Below are 26,412 nucleotides of genomic sequence, written 5' to 3'. Positions count from 1 at the left end.
ATCTTGAAATAAAATTCTCTCCATTACAAACTGAAAAAGTAACTACAGAACTGTTTTTTCATTTGTTACAGTTTCAGAAACAAGCAAGTGTAACAGGAAGAATGCCAATAATTTTAGCGTTTCTCTTACATTTTTGTCCGATTCTTAACACAGTTTCAGTTTATTCACTTACCTCCTTGTCATCATTACAAGGAACCCAACCAACACCAGGATTGAACTTTTCCGATTCAAAAAACTCGTCTGTTGTTGTAACTTCATTGTCATCAGAAGGAGCCCGATTTCTCTCATCAAATATTTGCCTTGCATTTCCATTTGTAGCTTTGAGTTTGAGGCATAAATCTAGGGTAATGTCGGTGGTGTTTTGAACCGACACAAGAGATCTGATCGCAATATATCGATTTCCATCATGTACGCTCACTTCACTTGCAACTACATCACTGCCTAACTGCCAACATGCTGCAGGTGCACCATAGTTTAGCCTCACCATGGTCCATGGTCCCTCTCGAGCGGGACTGATCTGAATCGAACCAGATTTTCTATATTCATTAACTGATTTCTCAATAATCTCAGATTCAGTTCTGAGTGGCAAGAACACGGCACATTTAATTCTACCGATTTTTCCGGATCTCAAATCCAGCTGCAGAGAAAATCATAAAGTGAGAATGGTAAAAGAAAGCAAATTCCATTTAGCTACAACTTAGTTCTTCAATTCTTACTGGTTCCACAAGAAAACAAGCACATATAGATTTGTGACTGCCTGAGTGTGTGAGTTAGAAAGAGATAAGCACCTCGGATTCTCCTGGGGACAACTCTAGCCACATAAACTGATCTAAATGATTATGTGGATCAGAGTTGTTTTGAGACCCAGTGAACTGTTTCAAAGAAGATAAAGAGTGGCCGATAAGTTCACCTATCACACAAATAAAATGAATGTCAGTAATGGGAAAGGCATAAGAATAGAAGAAAGACAGATATGTAAGAATGACCCCTCGAACTCCAATAAATTTTAAAACATCTCTCTATTTTCTACATTACAAATATTTAGCTCTCATCCATGCTAATTTTAAATCTAGATTACTTAATCATTATTATCAACTGCTATCAACAAGTTTTATGCTAAAAAATAAAAAAATCTACCAATTATTTATGTTCTATGAAAAACTTTTTATGCTACAAAGATTTTTAGAATTATGTTTCTACTTGATGCAAAAAAGATTTAGGATACACTAACAAACATATATGGAATGAGAAAAACATCTATAGAGTGCATAAATTCTAAGAAAATCTTTTTATACTACACCAAGGTGAGAAACATATATCAATTATTTATATTCTATGAAAAACTCTTTATCTTTATGCTACAACAAGGATTTTTAGAATTATGTTTCTACTTACTGCCAAAAAGATTTAGGATACTCTAACAATTGCATATGGAATGAGAAAAACATCTATAAAGCGTATAAATTCTACGGAAATCTTTTACGCTATACCAAGGTGAGAGAACATATATCGAGTGTTTAAATTCTATGAAAATCTTTTTATGCTATACCATGGTGAGAAACATCTATCAATTATTATGCTAAATAATAAAACATCTATTAATTATTTATGTTCTATGAACTTGTTATGCTATAACAAGGCGAAAAATCTGAGCTTGATTATTACTCATTGCCCAACAATAATTTTCACGCGTAGGTTTGTATCAGCCACTGGTTTTGGATTTGCAAGTTCTCAAGGAGTATCATGAAGGTCTTGCTTCCTCAAAATTCTTATACTAAACTTGGATTTCTAAGTCAGAAGCAAACATAGGTCAGGTACAATTGTAACTTTCTACACTATCGATGGTCCACCGAGTGTCAATTAATACTAGATCTATGACATCTCTTGAGACATTGTCTAATCAATCAACAATGATTGTAAGCGGACCTGGCCATGGACATGGACCTGCTTCCGACAGGGAAAACGTATAGATTCAGTAAGAAATCATGGATGAAGTGTTTGCTTCAATTTAGGATCTTGATCTTACATTTATAGTGGTCATGAAAATCAGGTGTCTAAATAGTGAAGGGCTAAACTAGGGAAAACAGATTGGGCTCACATAAATGTTACAAAATTAGTGGAAATCACATTTTGTTGCTCAAACTACGCAAATTGTTTAGATTTCTCTCCAAGAGAATGAAAAGTTTCTCCACTTTTATTCCTCTCTTTCTGTTTAGGTCACAAAAGATAATGTCAAGTACCAGTGCACTCTTTGCCTCTTTTATATGCCATTGCTAGTCAGTTCAGGAGTATCATCTCACATAGCAGGCATAAAAGAAATTTCATTGCAGTTAGCACACCTATTTCAACTCTTTCTCTCATGGCTACTACTAATGATCTTACTCTTGTGTTTTAGGAGAGGGGTTTGTTACCCATCTTCTTCCCTTGCTTTAGATCGTGCTCTTATTTTCCTAAATTCCCCACAAGTTCTTTGTTGAAAAGCAAAATTACTAAATGACACAAGTGTTGTATTACCATCCTTTACTTCCTGTTGAGATTTTCAAGATGTATATGGATGAGGATTGGGTTGGGTCATGAGTGAGAAAACCTTTAAACGCCTTCATGACAATGCAAAATACACATAATGAAACAAAAAAATTACCTTTCCCTGTCTCCGTCACAATAAATTCCACCATCCAACGTTCCTGTAATAAATGGAACTAAGATCATTAACAGAATGAAGGTATCACATGTTGTTGACTACAGAAAACAAATCAAATAACGATGATGGCTAGGGAAGATGCTTAGATTATACGAGCCATCCATTGCAAAGATTATGACCATAAGCATGGAGTTTGGCAGTGAGAGCCTAAATGAGCATCTAACACAATAACTTAAGTGTGCTAAGACAAAAATAAAAAATAAAACAATAATGAATTTCAACAAAAACAACTGTGCTGCATCTCTTGAAGCTATTTAGGAAATTTTTTGACAGCATCCAAATAGGGACTGGTACGTAAGCGCCAAACCATTGAATGGTTCAGTGTCCAATTAGACTTATAACATACACGTGAGACCAAAAACAGAAAATAAGGGTCGCTTTCCCAAAAACCACGACAAGTTCTCAAAGCTATCACATAGTAGATTCTGCAACTTCATGAAGCCTGAACCAAATAATACATCAATAGACTTTCCACACACTTCATAAAAAGATTTAAGATATTACTTAAACCTGAATATATCTAATAATAAGTTTGCAATATACAACATATATCTAAATATATCGAAAGGATCATTATTGATGCCATACAACGACGGTAAAATACCTTAAGACTTTTATATGCTCAAATCAATTTCAGATACTGAACATAATTTGGCTATAAAAGTAAGTTATAACATCAATGTCACTCAACTACAAGTTGCAGACATCCTAACCAAAGCTCTTCATTGACCAAATTTCAAAGATTTGAGTTCCAAGAGTGGGAGAAATCAAATCTTTATCTAAACCAATTATTGGGAAAGGGTTTACTTGTATTTAAACTTTTGAATTTGAACAGATGATTAGGATCTTATTTCACTTTGATATAGGGAGTTAGGTAAACAAGTGACTCTATAAATACACCATGTACCTTTATCATTTTTAATACACAACAATACTTTTCCTATCTCTTGTGCAATTCTCATCTTAAACGACATATACATCTCAAACAAACAAAGATGGATCAAATATGTGATGCACTCACAAAGAAGGATAGATATACACGCACCGCTGAATTAATTTTGAAGAAAAACACTTCATTCCACATCACGAAATCCACATCAGGGGATTCAGAGCCGTATGAGCAAGTTCCACGGGTTCGTGCACTTTGTTCATTTAGGTATGAGTGGGTGGAGGAACTCTGATCTTTATAAAGACGGATCGCAACACTGTATTGAGGAGAGGACACACATTGAATGTTCCGGAGCTGCACGGTCAAGCAAAGGGCACAAATATAAAAAGTTAAGTATCAATATCAAAATGAAACAAAGAATTGAAGGTAGTTTCATTTTTAAAAAATTGCAATATCCTGCAACTACCATTGTCCCTTCAAACGTAAAGAGGAAAAATAAAGATAAGAATGACATGGGCATGAGTGAGCAATGTTACACAAATTTGGGACACTGAAGGATTAATAGAGTAAAAAATGATGATTTTAGTTTTAAAACATGGAAAAGTTCATGCTTTCAAGGTAGAAAGGAAACACCATTAGTCAACCAAAAGATGTTCAATGATAAATATGTTTATGAGTTTTTGTGTGTGTAATTTTTGGTTTTATATTTTTAGTATCAGTAATTTAGATATATTCGCATCTACATATAGGTATATTCTGGTTGTGCATGTCAAAAAACTTCTAAGAATCACGTCGCCACGTCCATATTGCCGTCTCAGTGTCCGTGCATCATAGGTCCTAAACAACAAAAATTGTGCTTACAAATTAACAAGAACTTCAAAAGAACACACCTCAGCCTCAGCTACAATAATGGTGACCATCACTTGGAGTTGCTGAAGAAGTCTTCCCTTCAAATGAGAATCCAGCATATTTTTTGGGACTGGCACCTTAACCACCTTATTATCTCCTGCTGGCATTCTGATTATGCCAGGAAATTCCCCTACATCAGGAGCTCTGATAAAAATGTCCTTCCCAAGCTTATTCTGAGGAATGATGAAGTAATTTGTTTTTTGGTGAGCAGTAGTCTTATGTCTGTTATTACCCACTGGAGAATTTGCCTCCTGTTGCTGAAATTACAGGAAGAGGCACCTTTTCATATTCCACACTCTTAAATATCATACACAGAATGACTTTTAATATAGCAGGTACATGAGACCATCAGCAGAAGCAGAAGAACATGCATATGCTACATGAGAATATACAAATATATACACATGCGGCTCAAAATATGTACAAGAGAATAGGTGAAAGAGAGTTTACCCCACGTGCTTCTTGGGCATGGCTAAGATTATCCCAGCTTGCATAGGCTTGTAAAATCATATTAGTATTGGAGACTGACACATTTAAATTCAGATCTCGTGAAGAAGTAAGACTTAGTTGAGAAGCTATGCCAGGCGCATTAGGATTATAATGGTACCTTTACACAAATAGCAATTTGTCATATAATCACACAAGCCCAAACATGTCTATGCTTATTCAGTACGGAAACAGAGAAAGAACTAGAGGCAAAACATCTAAGAGTATAGCTTTTGTATTTGTGTCTGTTGCTATAGGCAAATCATATATGATCTCGTTTCTTATAAAAAAATAATAATAATAAGAGCTTGTATCCTTCACTGTTAGGTAGATGTCTACATCTTTCTTAATATATGCATTGGAGGAATACACAATCAAGTAATATAGGGCGTTTCTATGTCATAACTATGTGTGTCACACAAGGATTCTGCAAGAGAGTTTATACGGGATAATAAATTTGTCCAATCGGTCATGTAGCAATTGGGGATAAAAATTTTGGCACACAGAAACAAGATTTATGTGAGACCATGAAAATTGAAAAGTAGTATGAGATATGACCAAGAGGGAACTATTGACAAAGTGAGTCCAGATGCACTCAAAGGGTGTTCTTACTGTGGAAGAAACACAATGAGGACATCGGCAAATATTTTGGCAACTTGTGTTGACACCAAGAGAAAGTTCAAACTGATATACTAGTGAGTTGATAAGTTTCTCAAGCAAATAAAATCATCTATTGGCAAAACAAGATAGATGCAAACATGGTCCAGTTATGTGTGTGTGTGTGTGTGTGAGAGAGAGAGAGAGAGATTTTGGCAAACTTAATCAAATTATCTGTTTACTAACAAATCTATAAATTCTACTCCAGGTACAAACAATTCTACTACTCTGTCCAAATCTGAGATCTTTGGGGATAATTAACCACACGCACATATTTAAAATTTCCCAAGAATCAAATATAAATTGAAATTCCTGAAATTAAGCTAAAGGGCTTCGATAAAAAGTTCTCCTAACATGTCTACATAATGGGTAAATCTTAAAGCAAAAGCAGCAGATAGCAAGTTCATATCCACTGAATGAGGGAGATGCCTAAACCCATGCAAAAGTATCATCCACAAGTTGATGTAAAAATAATTTCATACATTGAAGTACCATATCTGAGATGCAAAATGTAACATTAGTGACTATGTTATGCATTTATGGAATGAAATGGAGATGCATACTCCATAACTATAATAAGATTCAAAATGACTCGCTTTCATAAAATTATACCTCAAAGATCCATCCACTGGTTCAATCAAAGGCTCCCATGATTCATATTTATCATTGTACGACCTAGCAGCCAAAGAGAAGACAACACTAGAATTTAAACTATCTTGTCTTCCATGCAAACTAAGCCCCATGCCACTCAGCGATATGTTGCAGAGTGGTACCATCTACAGAAGCCAACCCAATAGTTAGAGAAAGATATTCAAAAGAATGATCGTCCAAAGATCCACACAAACAAGGAAAACATTTTGCAGATCAATAAGGGAAATATTTCTTGCATCACATTTTTATAAGCAGTAATACATTGATAATAGGTTTAAATTTATTTCATACATTGATTTGTAAAATACAGACACATATTTATTACAGTAACTCGCTCTGAAATATTTTTAATGATATCATGAAGACCTCTTATTACTATTTTAAGATTTTAATGAAATTTTGTAGGAATTTTCTGATGACATCAAAATAAGCGCACACTATTACAACCACCATAAAAAGGGTGTTTAGGCTTAATTCAAGGGCTGGTAAGGTCATTAATTTCTTTCAAACACGGTCGGTTGGTGTCTGTACAAAGCCTAACCTCAGCAAGTGTTGACATGATTTACCCAAATTATAATGGCACATAGCCTAACCTCAGCCAGTGTTAACACTATATACCTAAATCATTTGCCACTGCCTAGCGGAGCTCTTTCTCCACCGTGCTTCAACTTCATTCTTGAAGACAATCATTAGCAGCATTCAGAGTATCATCAACACAGCCGGAAAATGGAAACAGGGCAGCACGTGAAAGCTAGACATAATGTTGTGAAAATTAAACCACTCATCCTAACAACATGAAACTTGTGGTGAAAATTATACCACTCATCCTAACAACATGAAACTAATGTCGATGAATAAAATCTCAGGTCGTTTTAGAAATCCTTTAAAAATTTGATTGTCAAACCTGCACTAGATAACCATCTATCCAATCAAACAATACAAACTTTATCAAAATATGCAACATCAGCGATGACCACAAACACAATAACTGAGAGTGGCAGTGCTACACTGTCAATGGCGGTAACGCATTTTTATCGATGTTACATAACCCCACCATGAGTTCAAAATAAATTTCACAAAAGCAAGATTGATTTACAGAATAAATCAATGGCCAAGCAAGAAAACAAATTACCAAGCCACCATAATCATCAAAAAGTGCCGCGGAGAAAGTTCTTATTTCTGCATCAATCACCGTCTCATCTGAAGAACTCGGTACATCTGGATCAACAAGTTTAAAAGCAAATCTTTTTGGAGGTTTTTTCAAACCATTTCGGGCAATAAAGTTTCCCAATTCATTTCCAACTGTCCATATACTAAAATGCTCCTTTGTAAACTTGAAATCGGAGGTGTCCCAAGTACTTTCCTCCAAAAATTGATCTGCTGACACCATATCACTGCGGATGCATCTTAAGGAGCTGAAATCAGATAGCTTAGGAATGCCTTTACAAGCAACACAACCTAAAGACACATAACCAGGAGGAGCCTGAGGCATCCAAAAAGATATGCTGTCCATTCTACTATGTCTCTTTATATGTTGTACAAGTTGAAAATCTAGAGGGGCTTTATAAACATCATAATCTTCTAAGTCTTGAAGGACGACACAGGTATTTGGAGGTTCATACCTATAAACAAGAACACATAATCACATAACACTGATCAGAAATAAAATATAGTTAGTAAAATTCAGTGATCCAACAGTAAAATAGCCATCTCTTACCCTTGGACTGCAATATCTCCAAAATACATCATTCCTTCAGGGACCAAAGGACGCCAGATAGACAAATTCTTTCTTGATCCAGAACCTTGATTCCACCATATTAACTGAAAGGTCGCAACTGCTTCAAACCTCCTCCTCGAATGTGCTGTTGATGACCTTTCTGATTGAATCGTATCACTACCAACAGATGGGGAAGCTTGATTCTCAAAGACCTTCGATTCCTGAGAAATTTCCCCAAACCCAAAATATACATGTCGCAATTCATATGCTCTATTAGACAAACTCAATCTAGAAGGACCGGCAGGTAGGAAAGTTCCAAAGGTATTATCCACACGCCAAAATGCCAAGTCAGGATATCTGTAAATTAAATAACAAAAATCAATAAAATATCTAAGCCAACACTGCTCAAACAAGAGCAGATGCATATGGCAACTGAACTGTTAGCATGAAGAATACTATTTCAAACAGAAACTAAATAGAGAGCAAACATTTGTCATGCCCTAAAACAAGACACCATATGGTCATGCAATTTCCGTTCAACCATAGTGCGAGGAAATCGGTGACAAAATGCATAAATAATTGTGAAGTAAAAAATTAACTCTTCAGTTTCAGTGTTTCCAAGAAAATTCAAGGAACAAATTTCAAATATCTATCTGAGCCAAAAAATAAAATGCTACATTGTCAATAATTTTCACTATCCCAAAACCTCCTATCCTGAAAATTATAACAGGAAGAATAATAACTACGGTTGATTCTCATATATTCCAAGTCTGAATTTTACATTTCTGGAGATATAATAAATTGAAAGTTTATCAAATGAAATGTGCTTAGAATTATTTAGTCAACATGTACAAAAACTCTACTTGATCCCCCATCAACTGCCAAAGTACCTAAGCATTTGACAAATGGTTAGTAAGGGACGAGGGAAACTCATAACCTGAGATCTCATGATAATTATAAAAACTTTTGATTCAATCTCATATAAATCACAATCATCGTGAGCCACGTATAGAGAAAGATGAATCAGAAACAGCCCATCAAAACAACCTCATTTTTGTTCTAACTTCACCGTCCTGGAAGGAATAGAATGTCATCAAAATCCTTTACATAGCAAATAATATGATTAGTGAGTCAAATTGCCTAAAACAAGTAACCATGACTCCAAAAAGAAACTCATCGCAGCAATGGAACAGGAGTTACATTAGGCATCAAAGGAGGTTTGATTCTGTTGCAAGTCAAACAAACTAAATGATCTGATTATAAAGGAGGAAAATTATGAACTAAAAATTTCAACATACCTAGAGCCGAGTCCGATAATGATGCAATCTCTAAGCCCACATGGAGTGACCAAAGACGCCAAGATGCAGAAAACGGAGGAAATTGGAGGCTGAGCCCTTCCTGGAGAAGCCACGCAACCCATTGCGACATAACCTTTAGGAGGTTCAGGCAACCAAATTGAGCAAAAAGTGTCTCCCTCAGAACTTCCTTTTCCTGAGGCCAACTGAATAGTATCTTCACCTTCAGCGAGATGGTTATCATCAGAAGAGGAAGGAGGCCACAGACGAGTGAATGATTTTGGTCTCTTCACTCGCAGTAAGCTAGTATTGACAGCGAACACACCTTTTGTTGGTGGCCTGTCACTGTAAAATAAGAAATATAATTAATTGGATCCAAAACAAATTTTAAGGATGCAAAATCAAGGGGATTTGACATTTACGAACATTGGTGTTAGATAGTCACCAAGTATGGCAAAACCAGTGGGTTCGCGAGGTCTCCAAAATGCATATACTTGGTCACCAATTGGATCTATAAATTACAAGAAACGTCTAACTCAATGTTCGGATTTCTCATAGAACATATTTACTATAAATAAAGTGGTAAGAAGCAGACAATAGTCAATGTAAATTACTTTTAATTATTCCGATTCTATCAAACTCGGAGCAAAATACAGTTGGTTTCTTTGATCTTGTTCTTAAAAATGACAAAATATCCTCTTCAACCGCCAAAAAAAGTCTCAAGATGCTGAATGAAAAATTCATGAATACGTCTGAGACAGCCAACTGTATGCTCATCTTTCCAGAAGCATTAGAGAACTTTACAGATGTATTAAAAGGCTCCAAAATAGTGATTCCATTGCTCTCCATGGTTAAACCAAGAACATCTGCACTCATTTGGACTGTATTTCCCTTTAACACCACCCTGCAAGACGCATAATAAAAGAACATGTCTTCGTCAAACATTTCTTCAATTAGGTTTCCAGCGATGAGAGAGATGTTTTTAGAATATTGGGAATGCCACTATAGAGAATCATAAGTTTTATTGACCTGATTATTGAAAACCGAATATAAAATAAATAATACATAAACAAGGTCTCGATCATCATAAAACAAAAATAAAAAAAATCCAGAAAGCAGGCTTGAAAAGCAGATGTGTATGCACACCCAATTTAGATTATAAAAGCAAAATTTTCTGTAAAGATTAAGTCTAGGTAATGAATTGCACACATTACAGACCAAAATCAGCCATCCATAGCTAACTTTATGAGGGGAAAATCGAATCAAAGTCCTATCAATATTAGTACAAGTCTAATCATCTCTAATCAAATCAAAATAATACATTTCAAAAACTAGAATGTTAAGAAAAGATAATTTACCCGAATTTAACGAGACGGAGGTTATTAACATAAACAAGTACAGAAATTCTTGTTGGTCAGAAGTAATTGATGGGGCAACCAGCATAACTGGACTGAAACAGCGTATGACTCTTATGCTTTGAAAACTAAATTTTGTTATTGAAAACTATTGAAGCCTCAGGTGACAATAGAAGCACCACCAGGGCCCAGAGGTATAACTTCATTTTTGCTTTCCTCAAAATCCTAGGGCTTTGAAAATATAGAATATATGAAAGATAACTCATATTGGATGTGTCAATAATGAAATATACAAGTTGTTATATATACTAGTAAAGAACACATGTTTCGCACATGAGACCAGTTTGTATGTGACCAGTTAGTTATCAAATTGAATTAAAGATAATGATCGTATGAAATATTTTGAAATGAAGAGATGACAAATATAGTCATAAATACATTGTTTCAAATTCATTATTTTTTTACTTCAAAATTTTTGTATATTTTCTTCACATTTTTTTTTCTTTTTCTTGGTAATGTAACTATCTGTTCACCATATTCAGTTAGTCATCAACGTCTCCACCAATTTTCTAATTTTTACGTGAATATATTAAATTTTCTATTTTAGTTTTTTACCGCAATTATGAAACATATTCATCAATTCTCTATTTCGTACGCAATTGCTTTAATATTTTTCTATATATGTTGTAAAGTATATCACATATTTTTAAGATTCATTACATTACTATCTAATTCAAGATTCAACGAAATAGACAAAAGTTATTGACTCATAGCGTCCGTTATTTAGAATCATGAATCCGGTCATAAGCAAAAAATCACACCTTTGGTGAATAGTGATATATAGATGGGAGTATAAAGAGGTAAAAAAAAATATTATAGATCAATAACTCAATGTCAAAAAGGCAAAATCATTAAGAAATCAAAACATGTGATATAATTCGAATGTTGATATTAAATATAATAATATATGAAATGAGTGTTCGTGATAAAAGGATAAAATAATAATTAAAGTTGCTAGAGCGCTAACTTTTTGATCATATTTACTACTTTATTTTTTATTTGAGTTTTTCAAGCTCTTTGATGACGCATGTTATAATATTTTTTGTAATTATTTATTAATTGATGATACAATTCATTTAACATGGAAATACAATAATTAAATAAACTTTCATAGAAAAGCAAATGAAATAACTAACAACATAAACTACTAGGATTTAAAACTTATTTTATATTTGTTATAACTTTATCTTTTTTTTATAATATTAATCAGTCTCTTAAACTACTTCAACAATATTTAGTATAATGATTTATTAATTGACAACTCTATTCAGTTGAACACACCTTCAGAAAAATGTCAAATTAAGTTTTCACAATAAACAGTACATTTTTGCTAAATTTAAGCAACATTTAAAAGTAATGCTAAGTCAGCAGGTAGGAAGATACCTGGAGAATGCGTCCAACTGTGCATGCAAAAGTTTGTTAGACAGGCTAAGTGAACCAGCATTTCTTGATGTATTGTAGAAGGTGAGCTCTGGGCCGATAGCCTGTGAAACAACAATTAAACAACATCTCTAGAAAAACTTCATGATCAGATGCATGCACGTTCTATGTTATTGTACATCAAATAAAAACAAAGTAGCCTCTCTAAAAGCCTTCTCCATTTGTAAGTATAGGTTCTAAGTCTGAAATATTGCAGGAACACTGTTCGTTAAGAAACAACCTAAAACGTCAACCACCACTCATTGGATAATGCATAAACTAAAGTATCTCGATCAATTGTCATGCCTGTAATTCAAATGTCAATTCCATGGAGCTTTCAGAAACAGTATTTTGTGATGCGGCAGTAGTCGCATTTTTTCCTGAAGAACCAGGAGAGGGGCTTCCATTTTCTTCCTCCAGAATGACGTTATCATTCTCACTAGCTGAATAGCTGCTGTTGGATCCAAGTTGAATGCACGAATCTAAGCATTGCCCACTCTATAATTATAAGATGAAGGCAGAAAGTATGCAAGCAATTAAACTATTGATTTTAGAAGTAAAAACAAAAATAAATAAAACAAGATGCATGAGTACCTACTTTGATAGTAACATTTGTAAATTGAAGTTTTTTCCCATTCCCAACATAAACTAAAGCTTCCCTACTTGGACCAAAGAGATTCAATCCTTGTCTATCTTTCAAATACAAAATCCCACCTCTTCCATCATATGTGAAAAGATCAAATCTTTCATCATCTACAATCAAAGGTTTCTGGGGAGCAATTGAGAATTCAGTACATGGTTGACAGAAAGTAGGTTTGTCAAGTATGAGTGCATCCACAAATTGCAAAGAGTTGGGGTCCTCCTCATTTGACAGTGAACCACGGACTGTGGGAACAAAAAACTCAACTATGGCAAGTAAAAAATCAATTGCAACAAGCAATTGGGGTCTTTGGATGCACAAAACAACATATGTCGTCTTCTCACAAAATCTAGCATCAAGAATGAGCAATGCTGGAACAAACTTTCTAGTGCTGTCCAGTAGAGGAGTGGCCTCAACAGTATCATTATTCAAACTCCCACTCGGGGATTCTGAAGGATTGTATCCAATCATATCAGGCTTCCCAATTGCCAACCTCAGCTCCTGTTCTGTACCTTCACGGTCATCAACTACAATTAAACCCTTCAGTGTAGCCGAAAAAAAACCTTCTCCCACAGTATTAGACTTGTATAAAAGCCACACCCCGCTTATCTGAAATAGAAAATATAATAAGTCGAGTAAATTGAAAAAATTAAAAAACAAAGAAATGAAATGAAAGATAACCAAATAAAATATAAGAATAATTTCATTATAGCACGAAGCAATCGATCGATCTTATGTACATGGACCAAACCATGAAAGTAATTGTAAACATATCAATAGTTTGCTGGAAAAGGCTTATGAGGATCGAGGATCAACACAGAATGTGGAATTGAATTAGAATCTTCTTAATTTAATTTGTTTATTCAGGTTGTAATTTAGTTTCTTATTTTAGGCTATATTAGTGGTAGAATTCCTAGAATGACTCCAAAATTACTTCTCAAGTTCTGTACATATATGTGCAAAGATTTTTCCAAATATTTGTTTCTGCTTTCATGGTACCACAGAGGCTTCTACTCCACACCTAGAAAAAATTTTGTTTTAACTATGGATTCAACAGCAGTAATTACGTATATCAAGATCTCTCGGAAAGGTACATAAGAAAGACTCTTGTTTTGTCAGGAAACTCATTTCGATTCGTGATGAGATCCTGGTTCATGGTTCGGTAGATGATTCTATAGTGCTGTTGAGTGGTTGGTTTGATGGAAAGAATGATTGGAGCTCTACTCGTTCTTAGACTCAAAAACAAAAAGAAAACCATTTGTAGCGTGAACGCTGCAAAAAGTGAACACTGCAGAAAGTCATATCTCGCAAAGGAGACTTGCTGATTGGCAATGTTATTAATAATGTGGTCTCTGCTATCTCACCAATTCCTCTCCAAGGCTAATATATCTCTTTTTATATTGAAACGATATTAATAAAAAATATTAATTACAAAAAGCGGACCTAAAGTCCACGCCTAGCGAGAAAAGATCCGGAGTCAACTTAACAAAATATGAGAGTCCAATCCCTATACAGATCTGACACCGATAATGATTTAAACTTTGCATTCTTTGAACTCCAACATGAGACTTTAAATTTAATCTATCCCAACTTTCTTCCATTGAGTCCTCCAAGTCAACAAAAATCCTCTTGTTCCTTTCCAACCACGTCGACCAGCATAAACAATGAACCACCATATTCCAAAAAATCCTTCTCATCTTCCCTAAATGCGCCCAAGATCTGCTGTGAATGGATCCCAAGTCGATCTAGAGGAAACCCAAACCAAAGTCAGCTCCTTCGACGCTCTAGACCAAAGATCGCTCGTAAAAGGACGATGAATAAACTTGCCAGCAAAGCACAGCCGTCCACGAGAACACATGAACCTTGGAAGGAACAGATGCTTTCAAAATGGCTTGGAACAAGGAAAACAAAGGGTAATTGAAAGACTCAATGAAATATTTAATAGAAAACTGCTCTGATGACTCCCAAACTCATTTCTTTCCATCATCAGATCCATCTACCAACTTAACCTTCTCTAGAATTCCAAGAAATAAACTCAAGCCGTTCACCTCTCCGTCCCTAAGATCCATCCGAAAATGAAGATTCCAAGAAAGATTAGAATTGTTGAGCAAGTACTCGAATCGCGAAATGAGAAATTGGTTGATTTTGAGGCAAAGATGGTTGAAACAGCGGCCGAAAAAGATCTTGAAAAGAGGAACCCCCCCACCATATATCCTCCAAAAACCTGATTTTATAGCCCCTCTAACCACCACCTTCATAGACCGGAGAAAAGCCGGGTATATCGTAGAAACAAATTTTCAAAGACTCCTGAATGTTACAGTCAGCCAAACCCGCATCTCATCCATTATCATGTAGGCCGTATTTACTTACAATTATCTTCTTCCAAACTGAATCCCTCACATTGGAAAATCTCCACCACCATTTCCCTGACAAGGCCCTATTCCTCAACCGAATGTTACCAATACCTAAACCCCTTCATTCCTTAGGTCTACAAACTTGATCCCATGCAATCAGATGACTATGGTGGTTTCCCCATTGGGTTAATCCCACAAGATATTTCACATAATCTTCTCCATGGAATCCTCTACTCCCCCTGGGAACTCTGAACAGAGACATGTACTACAACGGTAAAGCATTCAAGACTGCTAATATCAAAGTCAATCTCCCTCTAAATAGGAAAGATTTCTTTAATGGAATCCCACCTAAAGGAACTCCCAAATATCCCATGGGCCAAGATTCTCTCCCACAACATATCTCGCTTCACAATTAATCCCGAACAAGGCACTTTTCTCCAAATTGATCTTCAGCCCGGAAATGTCAGAAAATGATTGCACAATTTCCACCAAAAATCTCAAATGATTTTCGTCCTCGCGAAGAACAGAGTGTCATCCGTAGACTGAATATGTGAAATTTTAATCCTCTCTCTGCCAACTGTGAGACCCCGATAAAGATTTCTCTTTCGTCTTGGCAACCTATCTACCCAGCTCATCTACCAACAAATTTTTTTTTTTGATCGGAAACTATCATTTTATTATAATAATAATAATTTGGTTTACAAAGCCAGTGGATAGCAATCCACAATCCACCACATCAATTAAAGACTACAAGCTCTCAATAGCAAATAAAACATCAATCCCTAACTAGGTCCAATAAAAGAAGATGCTGAAACATTGGTATGGTAATCGTTCATCTCGTTACTCTGAATCTGATCTTCTCCCATAATACCTCCCACGAGACTTCCTTGTCGTTGAAAATTCTGTTATTGCGCTCCAACCATGTCGACCAAAAGATACAATGAACGATGATGCACCAGAAATTTCTAAGGCCCTTACCATTGAGAAAACCATGCTCCATGAGATACATGTCTTTCGAAGTGGCTGGAACCAAGTGTTGCATAACCTTGATCCAAATACGTCTCATAAAAGAACAATGAAGCAAGAGATGATCTTGATTCTCCTCATTTTCCTTGCACAAGTAGCATCAATGTGGGCATATAACATGCCCCGGCCGTCTCCTTGCCTAAGACTTGTCTCTTCTTTAAATTTACCCCTGTAGAATCGAAAGAGAAACACTCGACAAGCATCCTTTGATCCACCTTCTCATCTTTCTCCAAATCCTATCTTGAGAAACACAAAATCCATTAAACTCCAATAGACATGGTCGTAGGCCTTCTCATAATCTAACTTGAAAACTCACACTTCTCTTATTTAACGTGACTTCCTCCACTATCTCATGTGCAACTAAACAACAATCTAGAATATGTCTTCTTTCAATGAGAGCATGATGAGAGTCTGCAATAGGAATCACCTTCTTTAATCTAAGGGCCAACACTTTTGCAATTATCTTGTGTAGACTTGTTACCAAACTTATGGGCCGAAAGTCCTTGATCTTAACAGACTCTTGTCTTTTTGGTGTAAGCATATATATGTCTCATTGGTAATACCATTAATAAAAACCCGTCATAAAATTCATTGAAAACCTTCAACAAGCCTTTGACTATGTCCCAACACTTATGAAAGACTGCAATTGTGAACCCATTTGGTCCAAGTGTTTTCGCGTCATCACTTCCAAATATTGTTTTCTTTATCTCCTCCTCGGAGAAATTCTTTTCAAGCTCTGTTCTAGCCTCATTACCAATAGAACTACATTTCACTCCTTCTACACCCCAACCGCCCCTATTTGATTTCCTATACAATTCTCGAAAAACCCGTACTATATGAGACACTATTTGTTCTCCATTTGAAATAATCGATCCGTCGTCTTTTTCCTATTTATCAATGATGGTCCTCCTCCTGCACTGGTTGAGAAATGAATGAAAGAATTTTGTGTTGCAATCCGCTTCCTTAATCCACTTAACCTTACCCTTTTGACCAACCATTTGGTTCTTTTTGCAAATTAAATCTTTTAAGGCACATCATACCTCCCTTCTCTCATTCGCTAACACGCATGTGTCTAAGTCCTTTTTTTTATCGAAAACTATGATTTTACTATAATAATAGCTAGTTTTACAAGGAAAGCAGATGAGCAATCCGCAAGACACCTCACAATTTAGGGCAGGAAACTACAACTTCATTATTGTCATGAGCAAATAAATTTCCAATCCCTATCTAGGTAAAACACAATGTTGGAAAATGGGAAATATTCCATCCACTCTTTTGTGAACAAAAAATTGTCCAGTCTGCAACAAATGGGTGATGCTTTAAAATTGGACCACATATATTTTGCATTCAAAAGAGGTGGATCACGCAACTCAAGTTTTTTTTTTAAGAAATAAAAACAAACCATGCTGCTAGTCAGGGAATTATTATTCAATTTTTCACTCAAAGATAACATCACTTTAAAATTCCCCTACACACCATCGCTCTACACACAAGAAATTCAGCCCTGCCAATTCATCCAAAAAATACACTACTGAAAACCACCATTTTGTTTCGTTGTCCTTTACAATTTCGAGTGAAACTGAATACACTCCTACCAGGCTATCCTTGACGGTCATTGGCCTTGAATCCCAAATTACCAAAATCCCCCCCGATCGACCAATAGCTGGTAAAACTATCCACTCCACAAACCTAGACTTCCGAATACTTGCAATAAAAACCATGTCTAATCTCATGCATAACTACAATAGTCTGGCCTTTCTTTCCTTAAGACTGATGCTTTGCAAAAGACTAGAAGATGATGCAAATAAACTCTTAATGTTCTCCACTGCTAAGGGGGTTAGTGCTAAGCCTTCCGAACTCAAGGATTGCAGACTATCGGATACAAATGAATCAAAGTATTCTACAAAGCTATCTTCAATCAAAGCATGATGAGGCTGATCCTCCATATACCTTGGGTCCTCTCTGTTCAAAGCCTCAGCCTCCACCATCAAGAAATATCCCCTGTAAAGATCGTCTTTGTTGTTAATTGCATTGCTAGCATCCAAGTACGATTTCTTTCTAATTGTCATAATTAGAAATCAATGGCTTGCTTGTTTCTCCAAATTTTAACTTTTCTGCACCTAAATCATCTGATCTTGATCCCGCTTGGACAACACCAGTGCTAAAGTTGCCAAAACCTTTCAGGTTAATCTTCTTCAAAAACTTACTCTGACGACCCTCGGGGAAAGAAGCTGAACTGCCCAAGATTGCATTTGAGCTACTTACTGTCAAATTGAACTTGTCCTTGATGAGATTGTTACTAACGATCAAATCCGCACTCCTAAGTTGCATACTTCACCAAAAAAAATGGTTTGACTTTTTTTTTTTTTATAAGAAACATAAGAATATTATTAATATGTGAATTTTACAGTACAAGAAGTGGACTAATGATCCACTGCCGACTAGTTAATTTAACAATAAATATATGACCAATCTCTAAGAATATCAAATGTAGACAAACCCTGAAAGTTTTTATCCGCTCGAATCCAGTTTGCTATTGTGAACCTGACTCTTTCCCAGCATTCTTCCTTGGTTTGTTCCACTTCTTAAAAAATTCTTCTATTTCTCTCCAACCAAACCGCCCAAGCAATTCCATGGATCACCACTTTCCAGAAAATTTTACCTCTTTTGCCAAGCATATGCCCCAGATCCGTAGAAAACAAATCTTGGGTTGTCTTCGGCACAACCCAAACCAGTTTCATTTCTTTCAAAGCCCTTGCCCACAACGCATGAGTGAACTTGCAATGAATAAACAAATGATCTTGTGTTTCCACATGCTTACGACACAACACACACACCAGTTGGGACAAAGAGAACAATTAGGATATCGCTTTTGCATCATTTCGGCTGTCGGTAACTTTGCAAGGATTGCTGTCCACGAGAAAATTTGAATCTTTGACGGAATCGGTATTTTCCAAATGATATTGAAAAATTCGAAATGTTGTGGACCATTACTATCAGTGAAGAATGAGAGGAAAAAAGATTTAACTGTGAACTTCCTGGACGGATCCCCATCCCCCTGCTCGACTCCACAAGACTCTCTCACTACCGAAGAATTTTTCCCCATGCTCTCTCCCATTTGGTTTCTATAAAGAAAACCTCGATTTCCTTCTCTCATCCTCTACTATCTCTTTATCACCAACCACATGTGCGTAGGATCGTTGATCTTGAAATGGGTTCGTCGGTAATCGAATTGAGCCCACTACTAATCTAACTCTGATTGGTCTGGATTGCAATTGAATTTGTTACGAACTGTTAATAAAACCATTTTCAGGACCTTTGACTTTTGCTTTAGCTGCCATGGGATCCTTAAACAATGTAGTGTCCCTATGAATCTCCAATAGACCCCCACACTGCTCACATGTTATACGAAACATTTTATTGTCCATAATGTCCAAGGAAAACCAAAAAACCTGAGTTCCTGACCCATTTGTTCGTGCATTCATATATCACCTGCTTGTTAATTCCTTCACTCCACCTAATTCAACATTGCTCTTTTATTTGAGAAGCATCTTTTCAACCTCAAATAGAACTCCATATCTTCTTTATTGTTCGGCCACCGCACAGCTTCTCTTATCAGTTTTAACCAAAACAAAACGAACCCTCTCCCAAGATATATTGATGCTCGCCTTGGTGATAATGAGAGCTTCCTTCCGCTCCTTGCTTGAAAGGCTGTCAATATTGTCTGCTGCCTCGACAATCGGCCGATCCTTCTTTCCCAAATGACGGCTCACTATGCTGGAAAGAATAGGACTTGTAAACTTGGTCCAAATGAAAAGGTGCTCTGCCTTCTATGTTTTCCCCCAATAATTTAGTCAAATGATTAGCCAAACATTTCCACCCCCACGAAGCATTACCACTCGGTATGATAATACGCTGCCTTATACCTTGGTGCTGAATCTTTCTTAACTCCAAAAACAACCTTTACTATTGCTGATTTTGTTAACAGTGAGCACAATTACTGCCTCTATACCGACCAAACCCCGATCTAGAACTGCAATCTACGATAAAATCCCAAAACTTCGTACAAATCCAATGAGCACCACCGAGGTCAATTTCCAGAAATTAGCTCGCATTCCTAGTTCTTTCATTGAATCGAATTGTAGCCCCCCTATTACCCACTTTAATCTGAAATAATTTGTGTTCAATCTTGAATTCATCTTCCAACTGAGTGAAAGAAGGATCTCTGAAGTTTCTCCAAGGCTGGTTAATCGCCCTAAGCTGTTGCCTCATAGTTAAAAACCTTACAAACCAATAAGGCTATAATGAAACCTCAAAAGTAAAGCTACTGCACAACTACCACTCAATATAAGGCGAAAGTAAGAGAGAGAACCCAATGCTCTGCTATAAAAGTTAGGGGAAAAACTTAAGAAAAAACGGCAAACTGGCTAGGCCTTAGAATGAAAGAAAAGGAAGACATCCAGCAAGACCGGAAGGGAAGGGGGACACCTCTAAACAGGAAGAAAAAAAAGAAGCGGCTGCGAAATAAAGAGGAAGAATATCGGTGGATGACGGTCAGAAATGGTAGGTGGAGGTCGCGGAGGATTGGGTTGAACGGTGATAGTCTGGAGAAGAATGGAAGAAGAAATTAAAAAAAAAGGAAAAAAAAAGACGCTGGAACAGAGAATGGCGGAAGGAGACGGGGGTGTCGGAGGGGTGCGCAGCGGACGGGGAGGACTTAACAGGCAAGAGATGGCTCATCTTCTTCCATGGTAAGGCATATTTCATCAAAGCTCAAGTACATCCACCCTCTCCCTTTGGAATAAAATGGGGTTGCAGAAGAGTAAATCATCAGTTGGAGGTAGATCAACGACTCATGCTTACTGATGTTCCACATGATACTCTACATTAACTTCTGCTTATCTAATAACTCCTATCTATACCACCCAAATCCCATATACCAATCAGTAATCTCCAAAAAGAATGCCTCATATTTGTTACTTAGCTCTCTCCGACTAAGTGTTCTGTATTTATTCATAATATCAATCCTGTTTGGAGAAACTTGATCTAAAGACCGTCAGATGTATATTTATATAATATTTTATCACTCGAAGAGTACATAAATGTAAAAAATCCTATCACAACAAAGTTCTATGCATCCGATGATGTAACATTCTTGGAAGATCAACAATTATGTCCCAGTGATTCTCCTCAGGAAAATACTTAAACAAAGATAATCATTGGGAACCTTCTATATATCCCCATGTGTGTGCCTCAGTCTCCATTTGTGTCGACTATACCATTCTTATCCTCTGAGTCTCTGACATTATTTTTACAAGAAGATACAATAAGTGATAGCAGTCCAAGGGGGAGAATTCGTCCAACAAAGTGAACCAATTGTTGACCGAAGGAGACCCGTATCATTCTGTAAAATTTGTCCTCAACCTATCAGATTCACCACTAGAGATTATATGTGTATTCCCGTTAACAGAAAACAGGTAAGCTTTTGTACACAACATCATATTTCCAAGTATTTGTCATATTGTAGATTGTTCATAGGGCATTTATATTACTATTTGATAGTGTAACAATTTAGACGAATATATATATATCAAACCTTGAGAGATTCAAAATGAATAGTTGCAGCTTTGGAAGAAATAAAGGCCCTAAATAACTTGATACATGAGAAGTAAAACCTGTCTAAAGAGAAGAAGTTAGTGGGTTGTACGTGAACGTTTTCTGTGAATATAGGCCTGGGAGGGAAAATAAAGAGATATGAGGTGCATTTGTGGTTAGCAAAATAGGCCTCAAGAAGACAATTGCATGAACTCAAACAACCTCATGGCGGTCCGGTTTGGAAGAATAACCAAAGTTGTGGTGAGACTTGGATACCTTGTTCATGAAACATTCAGCTTTAGAGGAATGACACAATGTTATCGGTTTATGTGCATGACAAAATAGCGGCTACGACAATATGGAAGCCCTCAAAGTTGAACAAGTGATTGGTGAAAGAAATCGATATCAAAGAGCTTGGTAAAATAACGTACTGTCTTGGTATAGTAGTGGCCCACTCTCAACAAGAGAATTTCATATCATAACAAAAGTACGTTGTTGATTTCCTAAAGAATACAGGTAAACCAGGGTATGAGCCAGTCAACACGCCCATAGAAAATTATGATCTGATTAATGACCAAGAAGGTGGTACACAAGGGCGGAGCCAGCATAGGCCCAGTATGGGCCGGTGCCCAAAAACAAAATTTAATTTTTGTATGTTATTATTATATATTTAGTTTTCTATACTGATTCAAAAAAATAACAAATTTTTTCTTTTTATAATTTGGTAGACCCAAATTTTAAGTCAATTTTTTACATATTATTAATATCCAAGTATATATTTTATAGTATTCTATATGTGTTTTCTCTTCACGAGTCACGAACATCATACACTTTGATTAACAATAAATCCAATTCATTTTAATTGCTGCTTCATCTTTCATAATCTCTAAAAAATCCAAAATGTCACCAAATTTTAGGTTCGTTTTTTCGTTCATTGTTTGTCGATCATTCAATTATTTTATAATTTTTTGCTTTTTCCAATCGATAATGAATTCATGCTTATTTTTCGAACGTATATTTTATATTTTATATCATATTTTGTTTTGATTTCTGATTTTGTACACACTGTTGTTCGTAATTTTTCTGACGTTTTCCCTTTAATTATCAATGCTACTGGCTGTGCGTAACTTGTGTTCAAACTTTATGACACATTATTTTTAGTTGTTATTAATCAGTGCTCTTTTTTTGCTTTATTAATTATAATATATTGTTGACTACACTGAACCAAGATCCTGGCTCCGCCCCTAGCGGTACAGTTTATGTGTATGGGACTGATTTGCTTGGCATAATGTTTCAAGAAATACTATACAGGCATGTGACATATTTCTAGTATGTTATCTCATAATTGATTAAGCGTGAAAATTCAAAAGTGTAGTTAATGAACTACCTGTAGAGTGGCAAGAGGCGCATCCCTTGTGATCCCATAGTGAATACTAAGTTCAACCAGATCAATATCAACTGAAATCTTTGTTGTAACCCATGTTTTTTCCTTGTTCTCCGTTTCAGATTTTGCAGGACTTGAATCTAGAGTACCTGAATGTTCAAACACATCAACTGAACGGGACAAGCCTTCATCTTTAGAAGGAGGCTCGATATTTGGGGTCTCTGAAATATTTTCCAGTGCACATTCCATAATTATTTCATACTCTTTATTGGATAAAGCTGCTTTCAGAGCTTCAATCTGGATTCCAAACAAAGAAAGCAAATTATGAATGAAAGAGAAACAGAAATTGCACATGGAAGCAGATAAATCATACTAATATTACAACCTATAGTCGTACGTAGACCACATTGCAAATGATAGATGTGGCATCACAAGATTATCAGCACTTGAAACAGGTAGGACATGACATTTAAAAAAATTATATGGACAAAGGATAATGAGATACAACAATATACATCAAAGCTCTCTCAGGCTTTAAATGCAGGTTCAATACCTTAATGGAAACCTCTATACTCGGAATTTGATGGAGCAAGTCACGAAGTGTTCTCTGAATGACAATTGATACACCCTTGACATCTTGAATTATGCTTTCACCCAATTCTGATCCTGAACCAACATTTAGGTTGATGTCTTCAAACTGAAAAAGATAAAATGTAGATTAGGCGAGGAAATAAGTCAAAAATGGCATCAAAATTTAATTCAATAAAAAATTAAGCAACAGAGCATTAAATGATGCAACAAAATAAAATGAAAAGAGATTAGGATAATCCATAATAAGAAACCATGAAGCTACATCTACTACAGAAAATAAAACAAAGGAAACTTAATTTCTGGTGGGCCAAACAACAATCAGGCACAATGCTTTAAGCTAATATGCATCAAGGTGAAAGTATCTTACAAGAATTTTTAAAATTTCCACATGTAATGCCTTCATTTCATTTTCTCCCCCTCCAATCCATTTAAAGGTGTTCTGAACAGCAATTTGAACTACATCCAGCTTCAAATAACTGCAAGACAACATAATTATGTATATCATACACTTGGTTTAATGTAACTAAACAAAATACAATTAGCTGATTGTGCATGTATATCATAATCAAGATGACAATGAAATTTCAAACTCACTCTTTACTGTTCGTTCTTTGAGGCATTAATATAATTGGCTTATTAAGAGAAAGATCCAACTTCATAGCAGGCGATCCTTCGATTTCACCTTTTGTAAGCCACTTTTCTGAGTTTGCTGCCTGATCATTTACCTTAATAACATCCTTGGGATTGCTAGGAACTAGGCCCATAAAATAACTTATTACCTGCAAGTAATTTGACACAATGAAATTAACGCAACTGCACGTTCAAGCAAGGAGAGATTGTGAAACAAACCAAAAAATATTACCTCTTGCACGAATCGATTCAAATAGACTATTCGAACTTCAGATAGCTGCCCAAGGAGGCTGTAGTCATAACCTTCATAATCTTCATCTTCACGACTAAACGAACAAAATACCAACTGTAAATTCACAGAAAAAACAATTAACTCATTTGTGCACCATATACCATCAAAAAAATTTAGTCAACTGAATAAAATAATGCAATTGTTTATACATAATATTTGAGGAAATGCAAACATGGGATTTACAAACCTAGAAAAATTGAAAATGAAAAATATAAAACTCCATTAACCCAAAACTATTTATTAATCTCACTAGAAGTTAATAATTTAGAGCCATGTCCCAAACAGATTTTTCTGTATACATGCGTTATAAGTATCTGGATCACAAACATCTTCAAATTTTGCAAGAGGCTCCCAGAATCCACTTGGTCAGGTAACAGCACATACTGATGCCTAATCTTCTAGGTCAAATGATGAAATTCTTTTAAATTTAAGTCAAAAAATTACATCCATAATAAGATAGAAGAATATAATAACTAGTCTCTAATCTTTGCGATCAAATGTTTCCAAACAAAATTTTTAAAATAATAAACAAAGATTTACAATTTCAGTTACTTAGGCTTAAACTAGCGAATCTGCCAACATTCAGGGAATTTTAGGAGCATAACTTTAATATTAAATATCCATGCAATCTGAAATGTGACAATAAAATTGTCAAACTGTAAAATACCTCCACAAACGAACTGCCACCAGGATTCCTCATATCACACGCCCAAAAATACATATGACTGCTATGAAGACTATCATCGCTTATCCTAAGATTTCCAAGGGATGCTTTTATGCTAAAAGAAGAAGGAAAAACCTGCCGCAAGAAGAGAGCAGATAATATCAGATCCATGCAAGCGTGATATTCCTAAATTTTCTACTTAAGAAAAAGGATGTATATAAACCTTTATGGTAGTAAGAAAATTATTTTGAGATACAGTAGCCAGCTTGGAACCATTTTCCTTCATCAAAAGTATCTCGGCACGAGTCATATTTAAAGCTAAATCAAAGATCACTCTGGATTTTCCCTTTCCTAGTAAAGATTTGATTACAGGCTCTTCCCGTGGAACTGAAGAATGAGGCAAAGAATCATCGACTGCTTCCTCAGATGTATCATGAGGTGCAGGAACTGTTGAAGAAGAATCACTGATAGATGTATCACGAGGTGCAGGTGCTGTTGAAGAAGAATCGCTGAAAGATTCGCAGCTATCATCCTGAGTGTTAATGGCATCTACAAATTCCATAATGGCCAAAATGGTTGGCCTACGACAAAAAAATGACAAGGTAGAGAGAGTAACAACCACCTGAAGAAAGAAAAGTGGGATAAAAAAACTGAAATAGAAATTATTGCTGAATAAATACATGAGCAAGAGTACCAAAACTTATGCGTATGTTGACTAAGATCATCATAAATATCACAAATACCCTGAATATATAGATAGAAATAAAGACTCCATTAAATAAACTTATAAAATGCCCTAATTAGAAACTCAAAAGTAGTTAAAACTCGTCAAAATGACTATTCGACTAGTTTCAAGAGGCACAGATATTCCATGCGAGCGTTTTGCGTGCATGTGCGCTTTTATTCTGCTAGAAGACTCCACTTGCACCTTTGGCAACACGGTCTCTATATGTTAGATTATCTATTTGGGTGTACTTGAAAGTTTTGTGGCAACGTTAATCAATAACACAAGTATAATTATATATATTCACATGTATAAAGTAAGCCCAAAAATCATGTGGATTTTACGAATTTGACTTGTGGGGGTTTTAGCAATG

The 26,412-nt window shown here is 35.7% G+C and overlaps 1 protein-coding gene across 1 annotated transcript in view; it reads right to left on the bottom strand.

The window, feature by feature from the left end:
* LOC140980865 (uncharacterized) overlaps positions 1-26,412 on the bottom strand; it is an 81,082-nt gene that overhangs the window by 17,831 nt on the left and 36,839 nt on the right. The window contains exons 25-46 of the mRNA XM_073446944.1: positions 25,539-25,937; positions 25,319-25,450; positions 24,592-24,705; positions 24,324-24,508; positions 24,097-24,205; positions 23,692-23,835; positions 23,142-23,435; positions 12,738-13,388; positions 12,446-12,637; positions 12,104-12,204; positions 9,920-10,209; positions 9,732-9,816; positions 9,309-9,650; positions 8,011-8,367; positions 7,426-7,915; positions 6,255-6,418; positions 4,950-5,106; positions 4,481-4,756; positions 3,747-3,944; positions 2,642-2,684; positions 789-910; positions 173-637 (exon numbers count right to left, since the gene is read on the bottom strand). Coding sequence (XP_073303045.1) covers positions 173-637; positions 789-910; positions 2,642-2,684; positions 3,747-3,944; positions 4,481-4,756; positions 4,950-5,106; positions 6,255-6,418; positions 7,426-7,915; positions 8,011-8,367; positions 9,309-9,650; positions 9,732-9,816; positions 9,920-10,209; positions 12,104-12,204; positions 12,446-12,637; positions 12,738-13,388; positions 23,142-23,435; positions 23,692-23,835; positions 24,097-24,205; positions 24,324-24,508; positions 24,592-24,705; positions 25,319-25,450; positions 25,539-25,937 — 5,310 coding nt within the window. The remainder of the gene's footprint in view (positions 1-172; positions 638-788; positions 911-2,641; positions 2,685-3,746; positions 3,945-4,480; positions 4,757-4,949; positions 5,107-6,254; positions 6,419-7,425; positions 7,916-8,010; positions 8,368-9,308; positions 9,651-9,731; positions 9,817-9,919; positions 10,210-12,103; positions 12,205-12,445; positions 12,638-12,737; positions 13,389-23,141; positions 23,436-23,691; positions 23,836-24,096; positions 24,206-24,323; positions 24,509-24,591; positions 24,706-25,318; positions 25,451-25,538; positions 25,938-26,412) is intronic.

The sequence above is a fragment of the Primulina huaijiensis genome, chromosome 7 (assembly GCF_012295235.1).
Source record: "Primulina huaijiensis isolate GDHJ02 chromosome 7, ASM1229523v2, whole genome shotgun sequence".
NCBI lineage: Eukaryota > Viridiplantae > Streptophyta > Magnoliopsida > Lamiales > Gesneriaceae > Primulina > Primulina huaijiensis.
The sequence above is the reverse complement of the archived record's forward strand: the minus strand, read 5'-3'. Positions and strand labels throughout refer to the sequence as shown.